General features: G+C 40.1%; 1 protein-coding gene across 1 annotated transcript; it reads left to right on the plus strand.

Moving 5' to 3' along the window:
* The first annotated feature begins 83 nt into the window (after window positions 1-83).
* esyt1b (extended synaptotagmin-like protein 1b) lies at window positions 84-20,475 on the plus strand. The gene is made up of 52 exons (XM_044222130.1): window positions 84-1,225; window positions 2,566-2,607; window positions 3,630-3,764; window positions 3,873-3,946; window positions 4,042-4,114; window positions 4,273-4,362; window positions 4,538-4,593; window positions 4,756-4,876; window positions 4,979-5,155; window positions 5,384-5,466; window positions 5,695-5,743; window positions 5,840-5,929; window positions 6,081-6,176; window positions 6,676-6,747; window positions 6,837-6,923; window positions 7,027-7,176; window positions 7,388-7,501; window positions 7,583-7,759; window positions 7,907-7,992; window positions 8,075-8,123; window positions 8,686-8,775; window positions 8,854-8,949; window positions 9,051-9,122; window positions 9,229-9,315; window positions 9,439-9,585; window positions 11,209-11,315; window positions 11,404-11,581; window positions 11,688-11,864; window positions 11,999-12,081; window positions 12,297-12,345; window positions 12,435-12,524; window positions 12,713-12,808; window positions 13,176-13,247; window positions 13,526-13,612; window positions 13,726-13,872; window positions 13,945-14,060; window positions 14,246-14,372; window positions 14,452-14,546; window positions 14,694-14,835; window positions 15,826-16,002; window positions 16,100-16,182; window positions 16,696-16,744; window positions 16,892-16,981; window positions 17,182-17,277; window positions 17,358-17,429; window positions 17,519-17,605; window positions 17,709-17,855; window positions 17,966-18,114; window positions 18,380-18,511; window positions 18,628-18,730; window positions 19,078-19,127; window positions 19,686-20,475. The coding sequence occupies exons 1-52, from the start codon at window positions 845-847 to the stop codon at window positions 19,711-19,713; spliced, it is 5,523 nt and encodes a 1,840-aa protein (XP_044078065.1). The 5' UTR covers window positions 84-844; the 3' UTR covers window positions 19,714-20,475.
* Window positions 20,476-20,929: the final 454 nt, after the last annotated feature.

Consider the following 20,929-nt stretch of genomic DNA (forward strand, 5'->3'; position numbering starts at 1 on the left):
CCATTACTTGAGTTGTTTGGGTGGAGTCACATTGTGTAAACTTGAATATAATACCCTGCTTCTGCTTCTTCAGTGACCTCATATCCGTGTGGCTCTTTGAACAAGAGGAATATTTGGTGTTGATGTACCATCATGCCCAGGGCTTGGTCGCTCATACCGGATTTAGGGATTGAAGAGAATGCAACGTCTGCTGTTTCAAAACAAACTGGAGCAGCATAAAGTATTGTCTTGCAGTATTGACGAGTTAACGATTTGACACGAAGCAGTGGCTAAATGACTTTATCACAATATTTTCTTCTTGAAATTCAGCTGTTCTCCAGACAGTTATATTTACGTTTTAATAGTGAAAGTTACATTTGAATAATACCCGTAATGCCGTGCAACATCGCGGTTTTTGACAACGTAATGCTGCAGTAACAGCGGTAATTACTATAAATTTGATGACTGTCTTGCCGCAGCAGAGAAATAGTCAAAGATGCGTTTTTTATGCTTCAGTCAGTGGGCGTGTTTTCATCCAGATAACGGGACTCGGTAGAGAGCAGAGCTTGTTGTCGTCCACTTCTCCTGTACCTGCGCGTATCCAGTAAAACTGCTCCAATTCAGCGATAACAAATACGTTTTAATATCGTTAAAGAAGATGCGACAAGGACCAACAGTAAACTAGCTAGGGGTGAGGGCAACGTGCGGCGGTGCGTTTGATCAAACGGTAGCGAACTGTTAGGTGACGTTAGGAATGAGCCGTTAGAGTAACCGTTTGGTCCTTTCGAACACACTTTAAAGCTGGATATTTTGTATCCAATGGTAACGTATTAGTGAGTATTTCTTGGCTTCAGAAGTTACCATTATGGAAAGCGACAAATCGGAGCCGAGTGAACCCAAGGGCGCCGAGTGTCCGAGCACAAGCGACTCCGAAAAGAAAGCACTCCTCGGCACAAAGAGTGCCGTGGAGACAGAAGCTCCCAAACCCAAGACCCAGGGGATAAGTGCAGTCGCGGTGCTGTGGACGTTTGGGAAATGTCTGGGAGCCTTGCTGCCCGTCTACCTGGCCGGTTACTACCGGGTCAGCACCAGTCTGTTGGTGTTCGGGATGATGGTCTACACGGGATGGAAACATGCCCGAGAAGCCAAGGAGGCACGCCTGAAGTCAGCCATACAGTTTCTCAACAACGAGGAGGAGTACACATCCATGAAAGTGTCCAAAATCAAGCGAGACCTTCCTGCATGGGTAAGAAATGACTCTACAACTGCCAGTGTGTCTTCTGTCATCAAAAACCCTTATACAACAGCTCTCCTTCCTGAACCCACTTTGGCCTAGATTAACCCCACGTTACGTATAGCAGGGCAAAACCTTGCAGTGAACCCTAAAATCATATCACTAGCATACAGGGACTTGCAGGGTATGACAAAGAGTTTGTTTCCAGTAAACCAGCCTAATCATAGCCTTTACGCCATTTTTAGCTGATATGGCATCACGCCAGTCTTTTAATATTGTGGACATTTTTGGGGGAATTATTTGAAATTTCTATATACTGTCCTGTTACGATCCTGGTCTCTTATCAGAAAGGGATTAGGGAAATGTTTCCATAAATCACTTCCTCATATGCAGTAAAATACAGGCACTCTTGAGGGCAGTGTCATTTTTTCTTTTTTAAAACTTGTAAAACTCTTTTTCCTAATGTTCCCCATGAAGTATAGGTCCTAATTGGAACATGCATGCCACCAGGTGTGCACGTCCCTTTCTGTTATATGCAGTACTTTGTTCCCACATTACTTCTGCTAAGACAGTTGCCAAGTTTGCTGCATGTTTTCATTTCAAGTCTGAACTTGTTTGAAAGCATTATGGGGAAATTTCAAGTGCATTGCAACAACAACAACAACAACACTTAAACCCTCTTATCTTTTGTGCAATTTTAACTAAAGGTGGCTGAAAAATACTTTTGATTTGCATGGCATACATCCTTGAGAGTATATGTACCCAAAATGGAAATGCTGAAACCCACATCGGCATGTTTTGAATCATAACATTTAGCCACACCCAAATGAGGTTCCTGTGGATAGGTCTACTTTTTTTGAGTAAGTGATGACAGTGATTGCTTGACTAACCACACAGTATGCATATAAAGTATTAAAATTGCATATGCATATAAAAGTATTAAAGCTTAAAGTATTCAAAAAGGGGCATCTTCATATTGCCCTCCAGTGCTGCTCTCAATATGCAATATAAGAGATAATTAGTTAATCCCAAGACATATAAATCGAGAGGACATTTCAAGCACTCATATTAAAAGTATTGTCAAAGATAAACCACATAGTAGCCAGATATATCATTCAAAGTGTTCTTTGAATAGACACTTGCTGCAGTTTATCTGCTTTCCTTTTCTCTTTTTGAAATATTTGTTCTGTCTAAAACCTGGTGCAAAAAGCATTGGGATTATATCAACAGTGCTATTGATGACATTTCCAGACCTGCATAATATGGCTGAATCATTTCCCTTTCCTGTTGTGTGTTTATCATGCACTATGCACAGTTTAAGTATGTGCCCTCATTGTCTATCTTTCCTTCAGGTCAACTTTCCAGATGTTGAGAAGGTTGAATGGCTGAATAAGGTAATATATCAGTGGTTTCCTATTTCACTTCACCTTTTCACCATGTCACTTTACATAAACACACTAATTGTTCCTCCTTTATTAAGCCCACAGCAAACACACACGTCTGTCTGTTCAGTCGCCCAGCTGTTGTGCTGATTGACACTCAGTAGAGTATGCTACGTTAATAGCTGCTGCTAGCTGATAGATGGTAGCACTGCTGCTGTTGCTGCCGTGTTCCTGAAAAGGCCACACCCCCATTAGGCTAGCCACTTTGTCTGTACTGCAGAGAGCAGGCCCAGTGCCAGGCAACCCTCTCAACATTTCCATTTCATTGCAGGCTAGCTCATAGGAAGTGGGAGGAGCTGCCCAGACTCCCAAACTAAAACTGCAGCCATTGTTTCCCCACCCCCTTTGCTCTTCTAGCCCAGAGAAACTAGGGCCAATAATATAGACATACAGAAATAAAAGTATTCACGCTAACAAGACCACGAGATCTAAGCGTCAGAGAGCAAGACAAAGTAGAGGTTTGAGACTGGTTACTGGAGGGGAGGTCAGCAGATTCCCTTCAGGCTTCATCCTCCACAGGAGCAGGCGGCTGATGACTCACACTCCACTTATGCCAGACTATAACACACTCTGGGTTTTTTTTTCACAGTCACACAAGCACACAAGCAAACATTGCCTCTGCTTTTGTTCTTCCCCTGTCGGAATAAAGATTTAACATGTTTATGTAGCAACATTAATATTCTGTAAAAAGTGACCAAATGTCGAGCACCAGATTCATTGTGGTATATGTAAGGACCAAAATAATGACTAACAGCTGAGGAGACTCAACTGGCTACAGCTGTCTGCCATTCTTCAGTTATTGCTTATGGAAGCCAAGGCATTTGACAGATGGTTTTGTTGCTATGTGGCTAAAATGAAAAAGTTTACTTAAAGAAGTAGTCTCTGGTTGCAGGGATGTACATTGTATATTATGTTACTTACTGTGTCTTACTAATAAAAGCAGCTTATAACCATGTTGTTGCTGGCCTGCCTAGGTCCTGCAGCAGGTGTGGCCATTTGTCGGCCAATATCTTGAGAAGCTGCTGGTGGAAACCATTGCTCCATCTATCCGAGCCTCAAGCACCCACCTCCAGACCCTCAGCTTTACAAAAGTGGACATGGGAGACAAGGTGATGCCATTGATAGTTTAACTACAATATGACACTGCCATAAAGATTCACACAAACGATCCATGTCATTTATATTGTGCAAACAAATGTGCTTTCTGTTTGCTCCAGGCCATGAAGGTTGTAGGGATCAAGGCACACACAGAGAATGACAAAGGACAAGTGCTGCTAGATCTGTATATTAGGTGAATTTATGTTTATCTATTGCGAGTCAACATCAGCTCTGTACAGCTTTTTGAAGGCATTATTGTAGATTACATTTTTGTTCTTGTATCCTCAGCTATGTTGGCAATGTAGAGATCAATGTTGAGGTGAAGAAATACTTCTGCAAAGCTGGAATCAAAGGAATACAGGTTTGTCTTCTTTTCAAAATTAAAAGTATTATTTGACTGAATTATAGTTGCAGATGTTGCATAGCTAAAGGGGTAACTGAAATATACAGACAATCTGCCAGTCTATAAGCATTTATCCATGGTTTTCAAAAACATCCTTTCTGCTTCTCTGTCTTTAGTTACATGGGATGATGCGGGTGATTCTGGAGCCTCTGATTGGAGATGTGCCCATAGTGGGTGCAGTCACCATGTTTTTCATCCGTCGTCCTGTACGTGCATCCACATTCACCTCTATTTGTCCTTTTCTTGTTGCCTCTCAATCCCCATTCCTGTGACTATCATGTATCTCAGTATAGTCACGTATGCTTTTTGTGCTATTGATTTCTCATCAATCCTGATGGATTTGCTGCATACATTATGTCCCTCTGTCTAATCTCTTCCCAGAAACTAGACATCAATTGGACTGGACTGACTAATCTGTTGGACATCCCTGGACTGAAGTGAGTCATGCTGGAACAACCTTTCATTGGTTTACACAATACCTTATAATAAACATAACCTCACAATATAAGTGTTTGGGGTTTAGTATACAGTGAATAGTAAATGATATAGGCAACACAACATTACATTTCCATTGAAATGCTGTTTCTCCTTTGTCTCAGTGTCATGTCTGACAGCATGATTATGGATGCCATTGCCTCTTTCTTGGTGCTGCCAAACCGCCTGGTTGTCCCCCTGGTTCCAGGCCTGCATGTGGCCCAACTACGCTCTCCTTTGCCCAGGGTAAAGCTTGAATACACACCTACAGATAGAGGGAGACTATTGTATAATTTTAATCAGTCAACACCAGTATATTACACCTTCGTCCCTCTTTTTCTGTCTTAGGGTGTGGTACGCATCCACCTACTGGAGGCACAGAATCTAGCAGCCAAGGACAACTACGTGAAAGGGGTTATGGCTGGCTTGTCTGACCCCTATGCCATATTGAGGGTGGGCCCTCAGACCTTCACCTCCCAACACATTGACAACACAGACTCTCCCAAGTGGGAAGAGATGTATGAGGTAAGAAGAATGGAAAGTTTGAAATTTGTATCATCGTTACTTTCCATGTACAGGTGTTGGAAGACTCAATCATATATCATTTCACTTTGTCCTGTATTTGAGGGATTAGACTGCTACAGCGCTCGGGGGAATGTTTCATTTTCATTCATGGTCACATGAGGCCACAGCCAGCTTCCATACAAATCCCTCTGTCAGTCTTCATGTCCTTGTGTGTGTCTGGTACATCAGGTCATAGTCCACGAAGTGCCTGGTCAAGAGTTGGAGGTGGAGGTATATGACAAAGACCCAGACCAGGATGATTTCCTGGGCAGGTACATATGCATAGTTCATGTCTTTTGTGTGCCTACGTTGAACCTCACATTGTCACTTTTCACCTTTCATGGCCAGTTGGAAAAAGTACAAGTATCTTTTTTTTTTTTAGAATTGTACTCTTAACATTACAGCATCTGCTTTCTATGCTATGTTCCTTTTATTTTCATCAAAGTAGTTGTTCTTTTGTCTTTTTATTTAATTCAGTCTTGCACTCCTCCTCTATATAGGACCAAATTGGATTTGGGCATTGTAAAGAAATCCATAGTTGTCGATGATGTAAGTAAAAAAGCTGTTATCATTTCAGTCACAGTTTGAATAAGCAATTGTTTGACCTTTTGGATTGTAAATGTATGCCTGTGGCTGTCTTCTCAGTGGTTCACATTGAAAGACACTCCATCAGGACGGGTTCATTTCAGACTGGAGTGGTTGGCCTTACTGCCTAGCACTGATCGACTAGAGCAGGTTTGAATCACTCATTTCCACTGATACGTTACTCTTAGGTGATTTAGATTATATTATATTATTATAGATTTTTGTGCGCCATTCAGCGCACTCTATCTTTGTGTCAAACATTTATATAAATTTAAAAAACCTGTTTGCAATTCTCCCCCAGATCCTAAAGAGGAATGAAAGCGTTACTAGTAAGGCTGGTGATCCACCTTCTTCAGCCATCTTGGTTGTATATCTGGACAAGGCTGAGGCACTTCCTGTGAGTCAAATATCTCTACCCTCTCTGCCCATGTTCGTGCTCAGCTCAGAGCTGCTTCCTGTGTGTGGTTAAATTGAGGCAGAGCTGTAACTGCCAACTGTCTGACATTCCACAAAGTTGTTGCCTTGGCCTCTTTCCCTGTGCACTCCATTGCAGTTTGGATGAGTGTGGCTAACTTCATCTAAGGCCGTTAAACATACATTTCCTAATTTCTGTTGTTGTATCATACACAAAAAGGAACAGCAGTGACAAACTCAGTCTTTGTGGTTTCTTTCGATGCAGATTTATACTTCCTGATTATGCCATGCGGTATGGTGCCTCCTTTCAGTTATTTGTGCTGTTGCTATGGTAGCCTTATACACACTATTATTCACATCAACCATGTGTTGTCAGATTGGTAGATAAGTCTATTTATTGCTCTGCTCTTGGTTACAGAATGTCATTGTTCACATGCCTTACTGTGTATTCATACTTGTAACTGTAACTGTGTATCTTTAAGATGAAGAAGGGAAATAAAGAGCCCAATCCCATGGTGCAGTTGTCTGTGCAGGACATCACTAGAGAGAGCAAGGTATATCTGCTGGGAAAGTCCATTATAATACTGTATATTGTGTTGCATTTATTGCTATTGGTGAACATACTATTTATTCTCGCCTGTAGACTTGTTACACAACCATTAATCCCGAGTGGGAAGAAGCTTTTACCTTCTTCATCCAGGATCCTCGCAAGCAGGACATAGACATTCAGGTAACAGCTGATGAAATCAGCTACCCTGCACTAAACTTTGTTTGATATTCTGATAAACTTGTTGTGATCTGATTATGGCTTTTCTTCATGTTAAATTAACCAGGTGAAGGACGCTGACCGTGTGCAGACGTTGGGCAGTCTGACCATCCCTTTGTCCCGTCTGCTGTCCAATTCTAATCTTTCTCTGGACCAGTGGTTCCAGTTGGACAACTCTGGATCTGCCAGTCGCATCTATATCAACACAGTTCTCAGGGTAAATGGCAGCAAGACCCATTCACCAATCCTGCACTGCATTAGACTAATTAATGAATGATAAATACATCAAATTATAGAATCAAAAATTAGGTTTTGATGAAATTTTTTTCTAATGCATAAAGGTGTCTCAACTGAAAATAAATGAGACCGGGATTTTAGTCACATTTTATTTACCTTCTTTCTGTCTTCTCTTTTCTATTGTAACATAGACCCTGTGGTTCGATGAGGAACATATTCCATCTGATGTGTCATCTAATCTGGAGGCTGGACTGTCCAAACAGTTGCCCAAGCAGACCTCCCCCCATCCTAGCTTTGCCACAGAGGTAATGGAGGACAGAGCAATTATGACTTTGACTTAGGACTGTGTTTGTAATTGTGTTTAATGTGTTTGTAATTCTTTTCAGGGACTGCTTAGAATTCACCTGTTGGCAGGGCAGAATCTTGTTCCAAAAGATAACTTGATGGGGGGCATGGTAAAAGGCAAGAGCGACCCCTATGTCAAGATCAACATCGGGGGTGAAACATTCACAAGTCAGGTTATCAAGAGTAATCTTAACCCCATGTGGAATGAGATGTATGAGGTAAATAACATGATGTTATTTATTGAAAGAACACAGTTTTTATTAAACATTGTAGAAGTGGCTGAAGTTTGCATGTGTTTATAAATGTCTGTTGTATGATTGGTTTGAGATAGTCCTTTGAAATTTGCGACTTTGTTCACCCCTCAGGTGATTCTTACCCAGCTGCCTGGCCAGGAGCTGCATGTGGAGGTGTTTGATAAAGACATGGACATGAAGGATGATTTCATGGGCAGGTACAACAGCTATAAATAATTCAGCTATCAAATAATGGATTCATTAAAGATACATTCTAATCTCGCATATCCCGACATACAGGCTGAAGATCAGTCTGAAGGACATCATCGATTCTCAGTACACTGATCAGGTGGGATCTTCCTTGCAAAACACATCGCTGCAGGTTTAGCTTCAAAGAGTGTTGTCAAAATAAGCATAAAGCCAACATGAAAGCCTGCCATACCTTAGATCTAACGCACAAGTCTCACTTAACCCTCTCTAAATACATCCTTAACATATTTTTAATATATAATGATCACTTGCTTGATAATATGTAAATTAAGATTAGAAAGTGTTAGTGAAAATGTTATGTCTTTGCCACTGCTTCAGCAAATCTTGAACTGAATATGAATATGAGTGAAAAACTGCACAGAGTGAACATCATTCTATGTGAAAAGACAGACTTTGGGTGTTTTCATTATTGTTATGTTAACTCTATTGGCACTGTGGGATTGTATTTACTAAATTGAAAAGACTTAACAACATTCTAAGAGAAGCATTTGGTATGTTAGATAAAAACGAGGAGAAAGAATGAGCAGCAAAAACGCCATCATAGACTCATTGTTACTGAAAGAACTTGCACGTTGGTATCTCCCTTGTTTTGACCATACCCAGTAGTGCCTGTGTTAAAATGATTCCACTTCTTTCCTCAGTGGTACACTCTCAGTGATGTGAAATCTGGTCGAGTTCACCTGGTACTGGAATGGGTTCCAACAGCTTCAGAGTCAGACAGATTGGACCAGGTCGGTATTCCCAGATGAGTAATGGACCAGTGCTGGTAAGCTTGATCCATACTAACTGGTTTTTTCCTGTGTCCTCAGGTTCTTCAGTTCTTTTCCAGACAGTCCTACCAAAACAAGACAGTTCCCTCAGCAGGCCTACTGTTTGTCTTTATCGAGCAAGCAGATGGCTTACCAGTGAGTCTTTTATTACTGATGTTAAGGACGATGTCGGGATAAGCAGTTAATGTTTAAAATACATATGCTTTTATTATTATTGCCTATTTGTCTCTCTACAGGTTAAGAAGAGTGGTAAGGAGCCAAAAGTGGGAGCAGAGGTTACTCTTGGAGAAATGTCCCGCAAAACTACAGTAAGACTTCAGACTTAATTCAGTTTAGAACTGATAGTACTAAGTTTTATTGTAAGAGTGGAACGATATCTGTTAGTAATATTGACTGACTCTTGCATCTCTAAAGGTGTGTGATCGTACCACATCACCGCAGTGGAATGAGGCATTCTGCTTCCTGGTTCGAGACCCCCGAGAAGATATTCTTGTTATTAAGGTATGCTGGGTGCAGTGCATAATCAAAGTGGAGCGTAAAGTGCATCAGCCATGCAGATGCAAACAGTGTGTTCTCTGATATATAAATACTCCTATATGAACACCCTGCATTGTGTTTCTCCAGCTCACTCACAGCTGGACCTTGCCCATTGGTTCCCTGGTGGTTCCTATCAGAGAGCTGCTGTCTGAACCCGAGCTGGTCCTGGACCAGTGGTTCCATCTGGATGGAGCCTCACCTGAGAGTCAGGTTCTTCTGAGAGCTGAACTCAAGGTGGGAGAACTCTCTGTCTGTTGCTCTGTCAGTAGTGGAATGTAACTAAGTACATTCATTCAAGTATTGTACTTAAGTACAGATTTGAGAAACTTTATACTTCTACTCTAGAGGCAAATATTGACAGCTTTTGTTACTAGTTGCTTTTCAGATTACAATTTTTCATACCTGTTACTTTTGATACTTTAAGTAAACTTAGCTGATAATACTTACATACTTTTACTTAAAGGTTATATTGATAACATATTTATGTAGATGAATATTTATAAAATAATAATACATCCACAGAGCTTTTAGAAAGGTGCGGGAAAAGTATCATTTTTCCTATAAAAAAAATATGATAATATTTTAATATGATTAAAAAATGTTGACGGATCCAAAATGAATGTTTTGTTTATCTCTGTGTGAAATGTCTGAACTTTGGTTCCTGGTTCTAACAATAACCCATAAAATTACAGTTCTGCATAATTAAGCAAAATAAACAACAACTACAGACAGCCATAGTCCTTACAACCTTAACTAATGTGTTGTCACCAGTTAGATTGTCAAAATTAGAAAAATAACAGCTTCAATCCCTGAGGAGCTACATTAGCATTAGTGACGGTTGCGTCCAGTTACCTAACGTTATAGTTCCCTCAAACAATGTAACATTATAAAAAAGATGCGTATCAGAGGGGATTTAGACGTGGACCAGGGTCTGACATAACTGATGGCCCGGGGCCAGTACACGTTTATGCAGGGCAACATGATTGTGGCGGACTGGTCCGCTTATGAAAAGACTGTCGCTCTTCTTTAAGAATGGAGTGGATGTAGGATCCCAATATATTACCAATGTGGCATGTCAAAGGTAAATTAAAGTTCAGAACTACTGTAAATCTTCTCATTATGCAGTTAAGACCCAAAACGTGACTGTTATTGAGGGTGTCATCTCATGTAGCTGTTAGCCCTATTATGCGACACTTCGCTGAGGTACTAGCCATGTAGCCAGCTGCGTTGAGCTCAACAGCTACAGTTCTCACCTTAATATATGGATCAGAAAATACTGACATGATCATACAGTCATCCTTTCTTCCTGTAGCTATTGTTGCTGTGTGGAGCTCAGCTGTTTTTTATAACCCACTATGAGATTTGTTTTCAGCAAGAAAACACTTCGACTAATGTTGGGTCAACACTACGCTAACACTAACGCTAGCTAACGTCAACTTTTACTCTAGCTGACTGTCTAAAGTCGAGCACTGTGGGGTTTAATAGCATCCCTACAATGTACTGTACTTGATTGGATTAAAATGTAAATATCTAAATCTATAGCTAATGTATAATTACATGTTGCAAAATGAATTCATTACTCTATCACGAAAGATTCATCACTTGTTATGACTGAGTCTGAGTCTCACTCCACTCGACCATGAAATATGCAGGTTGTGCAACGAACTAGCAACCACTGGAATGGAATGGGGGGGTTGCGCGCGTCATCTAGTGGCTGGATGTTATCAATAGCACCTTTAAGTTTTGAATGCAGGACTCTACTTGTAGTGGAGAATTTTCTTCTTCCACCACTGCAATCAGGACTGTTACAAAGTTGGTTAATGAAGTAAAATAATAATAATATCAACTCAACTGCAGATGCTGATTCCTAGCAAATGTCCAGGTGCCGCTGATAAGGCTATGGTCACTTCAGTGTCAGACCCTTCCCCTGCTCAGCAAAAACAGGAGACAGACATAGTGCTGAGGTGAGAAAGTTAAATCAAAAAGTCTGTCCTTACTTTCCATTTGTCCTTTGTCTCTTGAATTTTGTATTGCTACTCTTTGTGTTTTTAGGTTAAGTTCAGTGGACGCTCCTCCTGTGGAGACTATTGTCCCTTCAGCGTCCTTACATGAAGATGTTGACGTAAAGGAAAGAGCAGCTAATGTGACTGAGGAGAAGGTGGAAGAATCACCAAGCTCTGCCATAGCACAACCTCTTCATACGTCCCCAGACCTCAGCTTTGCCAGTGAGGTAACATCACAAAATAGTGATCTACAGTAGCAGATACATGCAACAAGGCATGGCACATTTAATAAAACAACCTAGCAGTATAAAGTTAAATGACCCCTTCCTGTAGGGGCTGCTGAGGATCATCCTTTTGGAGGCCCAGAGTCTGGTTGCCAAAGATAACAAGATGGGCGGTATGGTGAAGGGCAAGAGTGACCCCTATGCCAAGATCAATGTTGGAGAGTTTGCATTTAAGAGTCATGTCATCAAGGAGAATCTCAACCCGGTCTGGAATGAGATGTATGAGGTGTGTATGAAGTACTGTACAGTTTGATTTGCTCTGAGCATGATTTCAAATAAAGATATGACAATGATAATACTTAATGTTAGCCACCTCATTTTCATTGATATAACTGTTTTATCTGTGCTGTGTTCCCTCAGGTGGTGCTGAGGCCTCAGTCAGGACAGGAGGTGCAAGTAGAGCTGTATGACAAAGACATGGACAAAGATGACTTCCTGGGCAGGTAAGGGATAATGTGGTTGTCCAACTATGACTGGGAGGCTTTATTACCTCAGCATGGTATTCAGTGGGTTGACGTGTTTACAGGCCCAAACTGTAGTTATTTGACCATAAAGATAATTTACAGATATATTACCATATGATGTATATTTGAAGAGTTTGAATTATGGAAAATGGAAAGAAATGGAAAATGTGCAAAATCTTTTTCTCTGTGAGCAGATTCAAAATCAGTGTGGCAGACATCATCCGTTCCCAGTACACAGACCAGGTTAGTATAGCATGCCTTATTGTATCTTAGTTATTGCCGTGGTGTAATCATAGGCTCATCTTAAGCATAGGTGTGCATCTCTGCTTCAGTGGTACACCCTAAATGACGTGAAGTCTGGACGTGTTCGCCTGATACTGGAGTGGGTACCAGCAGTGTCCCATAATGCCTCTCTGGACCAAGTTAGTGCAATTTTTATCAGTAGTTTATGTTTCCTCTCTTATTCATGCCTTTATTTATAATCTTTATCAGTGACGTTTCCTATTCCTCCCACATCTCTACTATTCCAAATATGATCCCCTGCTCAGTTCACTGTGCACGTCAATGCTGACTCATTGTAATGTATTTTTCATTTGATTCTGTGCTGCAGGTGATGCAGGTGCAGTCTCTCCAGTCTTACCAGAACAAGACCGTTCCCTCTGCAGCCCTGCTGTTTGTTTATGTGGACAGAGCACACTTATTGCCTGTGAGTCCCTTGTAATTTGGTATACTGAAAGTATAGTATAATAAGTGTGCTGTCTCAGAGTTATAGATAAACAGTTTGGAAAGCACACGTTAATAAACAGATCCTCGATTGGCATACAGTGGAAAACTCTTTCTAAATATTGTTTTTGTAAGTTATTACTGGATTCAAATAAATGAAGACTTTGAGAAATAGATGCTGCCTGCTGAGCAACAATCACTGATTCTATGATGCAGTGATGTGAGTCAGGGATGTTTTATTTTTTAAAAGAAAGGGAAGTTGGATCTCGACCCATTGTCACCTTTAATTACAGAGAGTGAATACAAACTATTCACATAATGTTATGTGTTATGTGTCTTTCTGTGTCCAGTTTAAGAAAAGTGGAAAGGAGCCCAAGGCTGGGGTCGAGCTTGTTTTTGGTAACACAACCTACAAAACCAAGGTATGAGACTGATAATGAAGATGTTAAACAAACACACACACTATTGCTATGCCGGTCTAGGCTGCAGCTAATGAATACTTTTGTTTGTTTTTATTGTTTAATCTGTTTTTAAACAGCTGTGTTGAAAAAGACACAATGCTTGGCAGTAATGCATGCAATACCTTCATCATGGTGTTCAAAATACCAGCTGAAACTTTATTAAAGCAGAAACAGCTTTATCAAAGTGCAATGACTATATATCCTCACCCAACTTACCCCTCCTCTTTTTCTATCTGAAGGTATGTGATCGCTCCAGATCACCTGAGTGGAATGAGGCATTCTACTTCTTGGTTCGTGACCCCAGAGAGGAGATGCTCATAATGAAGGTGACTGTACTGTGTGTCTCACAATTCTCATAAGGAGTATCAGAAGCCTGCTGCCAGTGTCAAGAACATCTCCACTTATGACTGACATTATAAATGTGTCCTCATGTCTGTAGTTGTCAAGTGCATGGGACCAGCCAACGGGATCTCTTGTAGTCCCTGTGAGAGAGCTGCTCTCTGAACCACAGCTGGTCCTGGACCAGTGGATGCCTCTGGATGGAGCCTTACCTGAAAGTGAGATCCTGCTGAGAGCTGAACTGAAGGTAAGGGAATACACACACACAGGATTATTAATGGATACACAGAATAACCAACCGGAAATGTATTGTTGACAGATCCTGAGCTCACGGATGACTGAAGCGCCGCAGCCTTCTGTGACTGGATCAAAGAAAGAAGAGATGGTCGTTTCTGCTGAGCAGACATTCAATGCAGCCAGTGAGGACAAAGAAAGGTCAGAGTTGCCAACAGACATTTGAAACATAAACAAGGACTAATAGTGTCGTGCCCATCAATGAGAGCTGAAACAGGGGGTGGGATATATGTAGCCAAACTAAAAAAAAAAGCTTATATTCCCTATTGCTAGTCCCAGTCTGGAGTCTGGCTGTGGTGTTTTGTAACAACAGTCTGTATTTTCAGATTGGTTGCAGTATCCAGCCAGTTTAAACACTCTGAAGCAGATGCCACAGCCTCCACAGAAGATGCTACTCCCGCTGAACCAGCTGCCATTCACACTGCACCTTTTACGTTCCCTGCTGCTGCTGCTGTGAGTCATAGCACATTGTATTCAGTTGTTTAAACCTGTCTATTTTCACCCTTAATAACCTTCAAGTAATTTTGCTCAGCTGGTGGAGGAACCAACAGATCCAAAAGAGCATCCCACACAGTCAGACACTGCAGTTAAAGGAGACTTTGAACCACAAACAATACAAAAAGAAGGGTGAGCTCCACATCACAGCAAATAAGACATATTTCTTTTTTCCCCTTCATTTTTGCTTAAAATTAGAAGAATAGAAAGAAACCTGACAAGAAACATATTTAAATATCTGCACTGTGTGTGTGTGTGTGTGTGTGTGTGTGAGTGTAGTACTGGTTTAGGCAACCTTGCTCACGCCACAGTGACCAGTCTTCCTGCTGACACCCTGAAGCCAGCAGAGGTCACAGAAATCCCCAAAGCTGGTGAAGTTCTTCCACCACACACCACCCCCAACCAGGACTTTGGTAAAGAGGTGGGTTTAGTTTATGCCTTGATTTACAGAGTGGAAGTTGAATAATTTGCTTCCACCCACTCTACAGTGGTATTTGTTCTTCTTCACTGTCCCTTTTTGATTTTATGTATATTTGCCTTACTTGAAACAATCAGAAAACACTTCCATTACCACCCTTCACCACTCTGCTTAACTGAACACTTACAGTATATGATGTTATGGTTTTCATCATGTGCCTGATAATTGATCACATTGACAATAATATCTTGCCATCATTCATTTTGTCCTTAATCATTAGATGGTGAATTATTGATGCTGCTGGGTCTCAGCTTATCATGTGGGTTTTCTGAGTAACCTCAGCCTTTTTCCAAACACTGTGAATATGCCACTTCCTCTTGTCTTTAAATATCTTGTTAAGTTCTACTGGGGAGCTTTCAGCTTCCTCTGCTGTTTTGGTTGATCTGGTGTGTGTTCTTCTGTGTCATGCCAGCTAGAATAAAAAAAAGGAATGTCGGGACAGGAGCCTCAAAATATTGTGCCAACCATTGTATCATTTATACAATGTACAGAAGTCTGGGTTTTTTTAATTAATGAAAAAACATGAAAAATAAGTTCTCGTAAACCAAATTCAAACTAGACAAGGTAAAGGTATCCATTATCTTATAAAGGTTAATTTTAATCTACTACAGTGGCATCATTTGTTCCTAAAGGCAGTAGAATGTCAGATTAAGTAGTACTCATATGGGTCTGTTCAAAGTGTCATTTATGCAGGGCTGATGAATTGGTTTAAATAAATCTTAAGATAGGGAACACTGAAGTTGTCTATGGGGTTCTAGTTGTCTATGTTTTTGTAAACAAAGGTTTAATGATATATTTAGATAAATTATTCTGAAACAACGATATGAGGAAGAAATGCCTGTTTTCCCAGTCGTATTCATGCTGTTTCTGGCTGTCGTGTGGAGGGCACACAAGCCTGTATGTATTTTAACACTTACAATCTTCATCCTGTAGGGGCTGCTGAGGATTCACCTGCTGGAGGCCCAGAATCTGGTTGCCAAGGACAACCTGATGGGGGGCATGGTGAAGGGCAAGAGCGACCCCTATGTCAAGATCAACGTGGGGGGAGTTGCATTCAAGAGTCATGTTATCAAGGAGAATCTCAACCCAACATGGAATGAAATGTATGAGGTATGAAGTATTCTCGGTTTAAGTGTTGTATGTTGTCTGGATTTCACTGCATGCACAGTATTTTGTACAAACATGGGTTTGTGTTTGTTTTTAACAGGTGGTTTTGACTGGGCATAGCGTCCAGGAAATCAAGTTTGAAGCATTTGATAAGGATTTAGATTCTGATGACTTCCTTGGCAGGTGTGTGTCTTAAAGTTTGTTAATCAGTGACGTATATTAGTTCTCATGATAAAAAGTGTCCTGTGTACACTGATCTGCATGGTGAGAATTATAACAGAGATACACCTGTACCTTACATACTTTTAAACTGAAATGCATCAATTCATAAATATAAATAAATAGTTATGTTTTATTGTTTTTGTTTTTTTACTGTTGCATAGATTTGACTTAAATACAATATTTGACTTTGTGTGGCAGACATGTGTTTTTTTTCAAAATAAATTTAATTAAGTTTAAAGAAAATTGTTCCAGTCATAGTGGTTAATTAATAGAATAGAATTAATAGAGGAGTATTTACTAATACCTGTAAATTATTTGTATTAATCAGTGGGGTTGATTGCTTTTCTGCTGTTGTCATTAGATAGTGTTAATATACCCTTTAATGTCGGCATAGGAAAAAATCTTGGTTTCTGTAAGTAAGACATTAAAATTAAAATCTTGTTGTTAAACATTTGCCTGTTTTCATGTTCACAGATTCAGTATTAAGCTAAATGAGGTCATCAGATCCCAGTACACAGATCAGGTTAGTCAATAATTCATAGTCTGAAGTCGTGCCACATGATTTATACTTAACTTATAACTTATATTTATACTTTTAAACTATGTTCTGTGTCATTTCCTTATATAAAGGGTATCGCCCTGCTTCTTTAACTGACTGTCTCTGTTGCAGTGGTACACTCTGAATGATGTGAAGTCTGGGCGGGTTCACTTGATACTGGAATGGGTTCCTACAGTGTCAAATTCAGTCAGACTTGACCAGGTCGGTCCTTACTTATGTTTACAGCTCTATTGCCCACTAGCTTTAGCCTCACTCTGTTTATTCAAACATTTTTTAAACATGGACTATTGGAGTGCCTCCAGCCTCCTAGATAATGCCGTTGAGTCGCATTCCAACACGCAGGGCACATTATTCACATTCACATAATTATCAGGCCTAACTGTCTGTGCTCCATGTCGCAGGTGCTGCAGCTTCAATCTCTCCAGTCTTATCAGAACAAAGCCGTCCCCTCTGCTGCTCTGCTCTTTGTCCATATGGAGAGAGCACACTCATTACCTGTAAGTCGCCTGCAGTTTATTATTAGTTAACAAAAATGCCTCATATAATATAACATGAATGCCTCTTTCTTCCTTGATAGTTGAAGAAGAGTGGAAAGGAACCCAAAGCAGGAGCTGAGCTTGTTCTGGGTGAAACAACCTACAAAACTAAAGTGAGTCTCTTGATGCACGGTGCTCTATAGTCAGTCTGATAAATATATTATTATTGTAATACCACTATCTTTTCATCATCTCTCTGAAGCTGTGTGAGCGCAGTACCAGTCCTCATTGGAATGAGTCTTTCTACTTCCTGGTCCATGACCCTAAACAACAGATGCTTGTTGTAAAGGCAAGACATTTATTTACATATAATTGTTTGAAGGATCTGCATCTCACATTTAACAGTAGTCATATTGGAGGGAATTTTTCATTCTCTCTCTCTTGCATTGCAGTTGTCCAGTGGTTGGGACCAGCCAATGGGATCTCTGGTGGTTCCTGTCAAGGAGCTGCTTGCAGAGCCACAGCTGGTCCTGGACCAGTGGTTCTATCTGGATGGAGCCTCAACTGAGAGTCAGATCCTGCTGAGGGCTGAACTCAAGGTGAGAAAGCAAACCCCCCCCACACACACACACACACACACGTTGTTTCGTATTAAACAACAACTTATCAATAATGACACTATTTCCTATTCTGAATTTGTTTTCAATAGATTCTAGATTCCAAAATGGTGGATATGATCAGTGCAGGGACTCTGCCCTGTGCTGCTTCTCGCGGTGGATCTGGAAATGGGCAGGTGAAGTTGTCTCTTTCATATGCCTCACAGCAGAGACAGCTCATCGTCATCGTCCATGCCTGCAGGTGTGCTTCCTCAAATTGTGTGCCAAAATGCTTTTAGTCAGATTGTTTTCTCACCAATGATATACTGTTTGTACGGTTGGTATAACAGCAGTTATTTGGACATTGTTTATGACAGCTAAAATGAGAAAAAATGAGCAACGCACACTTTGCACATTGCACTGTATTTACAAAGAGGCATTATACTGCTCTAATATACTGGACCTTAATAGTCTTACGCTTTAACATGTCAAATTATTTAAGATATGCTTTCTTTTTCTGTGTACAGAGGTCTGTTGTCTCAAAGTAAGGATGGTGTAGACAGCTATGTCTCCCTCATGCTGCTGCCAGACAAAAGCAAGGCTACCAAGAGGAAGACCGCAGTGAAGAAAAGAGACCTCAACCCAGAATACAATGAGAGGTAATTCATTAATTGGGTAATTGTATTGTCTTTATATTCCTGTGCAGGTTTTTTTTTAAATCTCTGAAGATCTTTGTTAGTGTTCACGTCTAATCATTTTTGTCCATTTCTTTAAGGTTTGAGTACGATCTGCCTGTGGCTGAGACGAGATTCAGGCGCCTCAGTGTATCAGTGAAGAATAACTCGGCCTCATTCAGGAGCCGTGACGTAATTGGACAGGTCAGTCTGAGACTCTACTTCTACCTCCATCTGCAATTCTGATTCTTAAAATGTTCCACATCACACACATACATTAGCCAAAGGCTAACAAGTGACCATCAGGGTATCTAAAGAATGTCACATGTGACCACTCCACAGCACGCTTACTTTAAGGTAATTTGGGTAAATTCCCCCTAGTACAGATGTGGCCAGGCTGCATACTAGTGCTAGCCTGTCTGATAACTTAAATTCTTTGTATGACTGTTTTGAAGTGTGACTAGCTTTCAAATTCTTTCCCTCTGAAGTGCACTGAATACATGCTGAAATACTGCTTATACAGATGTTAACATGTCACTCCTGTTCTTTAGGTGCAGATCGAGTTGGCTCAGCTTGATCTGATTTCTGGTGTCACAGAATGGTAAGCAGAGCTGATTGAACTTTCTCCAGACTGCATTTATGTTTGTTAAAGTAGTGTTCTGCATAGAATATTTAGCATCAAACACTCACCATGTGTTGACTTGAAAGGTGGCTGCAGAAATTTCATAGTTTCCTCACTGACAGAGAACGGAGGCTGTGGTTAGCTTGGATTAATGACATTTTAACGATAGAAAAAAACATACATAATCACTAAAGCATAAACCCCTTGTCCGCTATCTATACGCTCAGTTCAAACAGTGTTTCACCAAAATATGGCTAAGTACACTGCCTCCAGTGCCTCCATTGAGGAGGCTATAGCAGTGTATTTAGCCTATTTTGAAGAAACACTGACTATTTGTAACATACTGAGTATGCAGTCCATATGGACAGCAGAGAAGTTGATTATCCTGCCGGAGTAGTTTGAGAAGTTTCTGTGGACGTATCACTTCATTTTCAGTTTTCATTGTTAAATGATCACCATTAATTATATCATTGCTGATGATTTAATTCTCTCTTTAAGTCAGTTTTCATTTGATTTTCATCCCTCTATTTATTCCAGGTTCACTCTGAAAGACGAAGCTGAATAGTCGTTCTGCTTGCTGATGTCGTAGTACAATGATAATGACAACGTCGTCATCACTCAAGTTGGCATTGTGACACTGCTGCAGCTCACACTGATGCCTTTTGCTTCCCACCTTTGCATACAGTACCACTGTGGCAGCCTTACCTGCATCCACCCAGCTCTCTGTGTATTAACATGTAGTATAGAATTGCACTAAACTGTATATTCACAGACATCAATACTCTCACCAAAGATAAGTAGGCTGAAGTAGCTGAGTTGATGAGAATGATGAGAATAAAGTGCAAGTTTGTTTTGACTGAAGGTTACTATATGATGAGATAATAGTTTTAAGATTGAGTGGAGCAAGTGAAAGATGAACAAGCCCAGAAAGGATGAAGTCATATTTTGTTGCTTTGTTTGCTTTTTTTTTTTTTTTTTTGCTGCAAGAATGTTTTAAATCTGAGATTATCTTGTTTGAAGTGCAGAAACATTTTTTAGACTATAGTTTTTTTTAATGTATTGCTCATAAATGCTATTGCTGTTTCAGTATTTTGGATCTGTTTTATGACATGCTTACATTGGAGTTATTTTATATTTCACAGCACCCTGTGTTTGAAATTGCTTTTGAAGATCATTTTAATAAGATTTTTTTTCTACATGTATTTGTTACACCGACATCATAATTAAATCATGGTATGTTTGATTTTGTGCATATTTCCAAAGATTATGGATCAGATCCGATACTGTTTGAAAGATGGAAACAAAAATAAACATTTTGCACATCTCACTTTTTGCTTTTGTGGAACCATTCTTTGGGGTTAGGCTTAAACATTTTTATTTATGATCTTCGTATACATTGTTTTATTACCAGCGCTACTGTACTGTGTATATTTGATCACTTCCTTCCTTTAATTGTTTGATAGAGCCAATTATTCTGCTGTGATATACAGTGGATGATTTTAATATTTAAATATCAGATATACTGTAGGTTTACTGTATATGAAAAGATCTAACCACTGGTAACTGAATAAAAAAATGAATTTAAATTGCAAATGATGCAGAGAAAAGTCAAATGTAAGAGATAAGTATTCAGAAAAATGTCTATGACAGATCATGATATTTTTTCTTTCAAAAATAAACAAAAAAAAGATCAGAGGTTTTCTTGATTTTTGCATCATCAGCAGTGGTGGAAGTAGTACTCAGATCTTTTACGTAAGTAAAAGTACTAATACCACATTGTA

This window comes from Siniperca chuatsi, linkage group LG2 (genome assembly GCF_020085105.1).
Source record: "Siniperca chuatsi isolate FFG_IHB_CAS linkage group LG2, ASM2008510v1, whole genome shotgun sequence".
NCBI classification, from domain to species: domain Eukaryota; kingdom Metazoa; phylum Chordata; class Actinopteri; order Centrarchiformes; family Sinipercidae; genus Siniperca; species Siniperca chuatsi.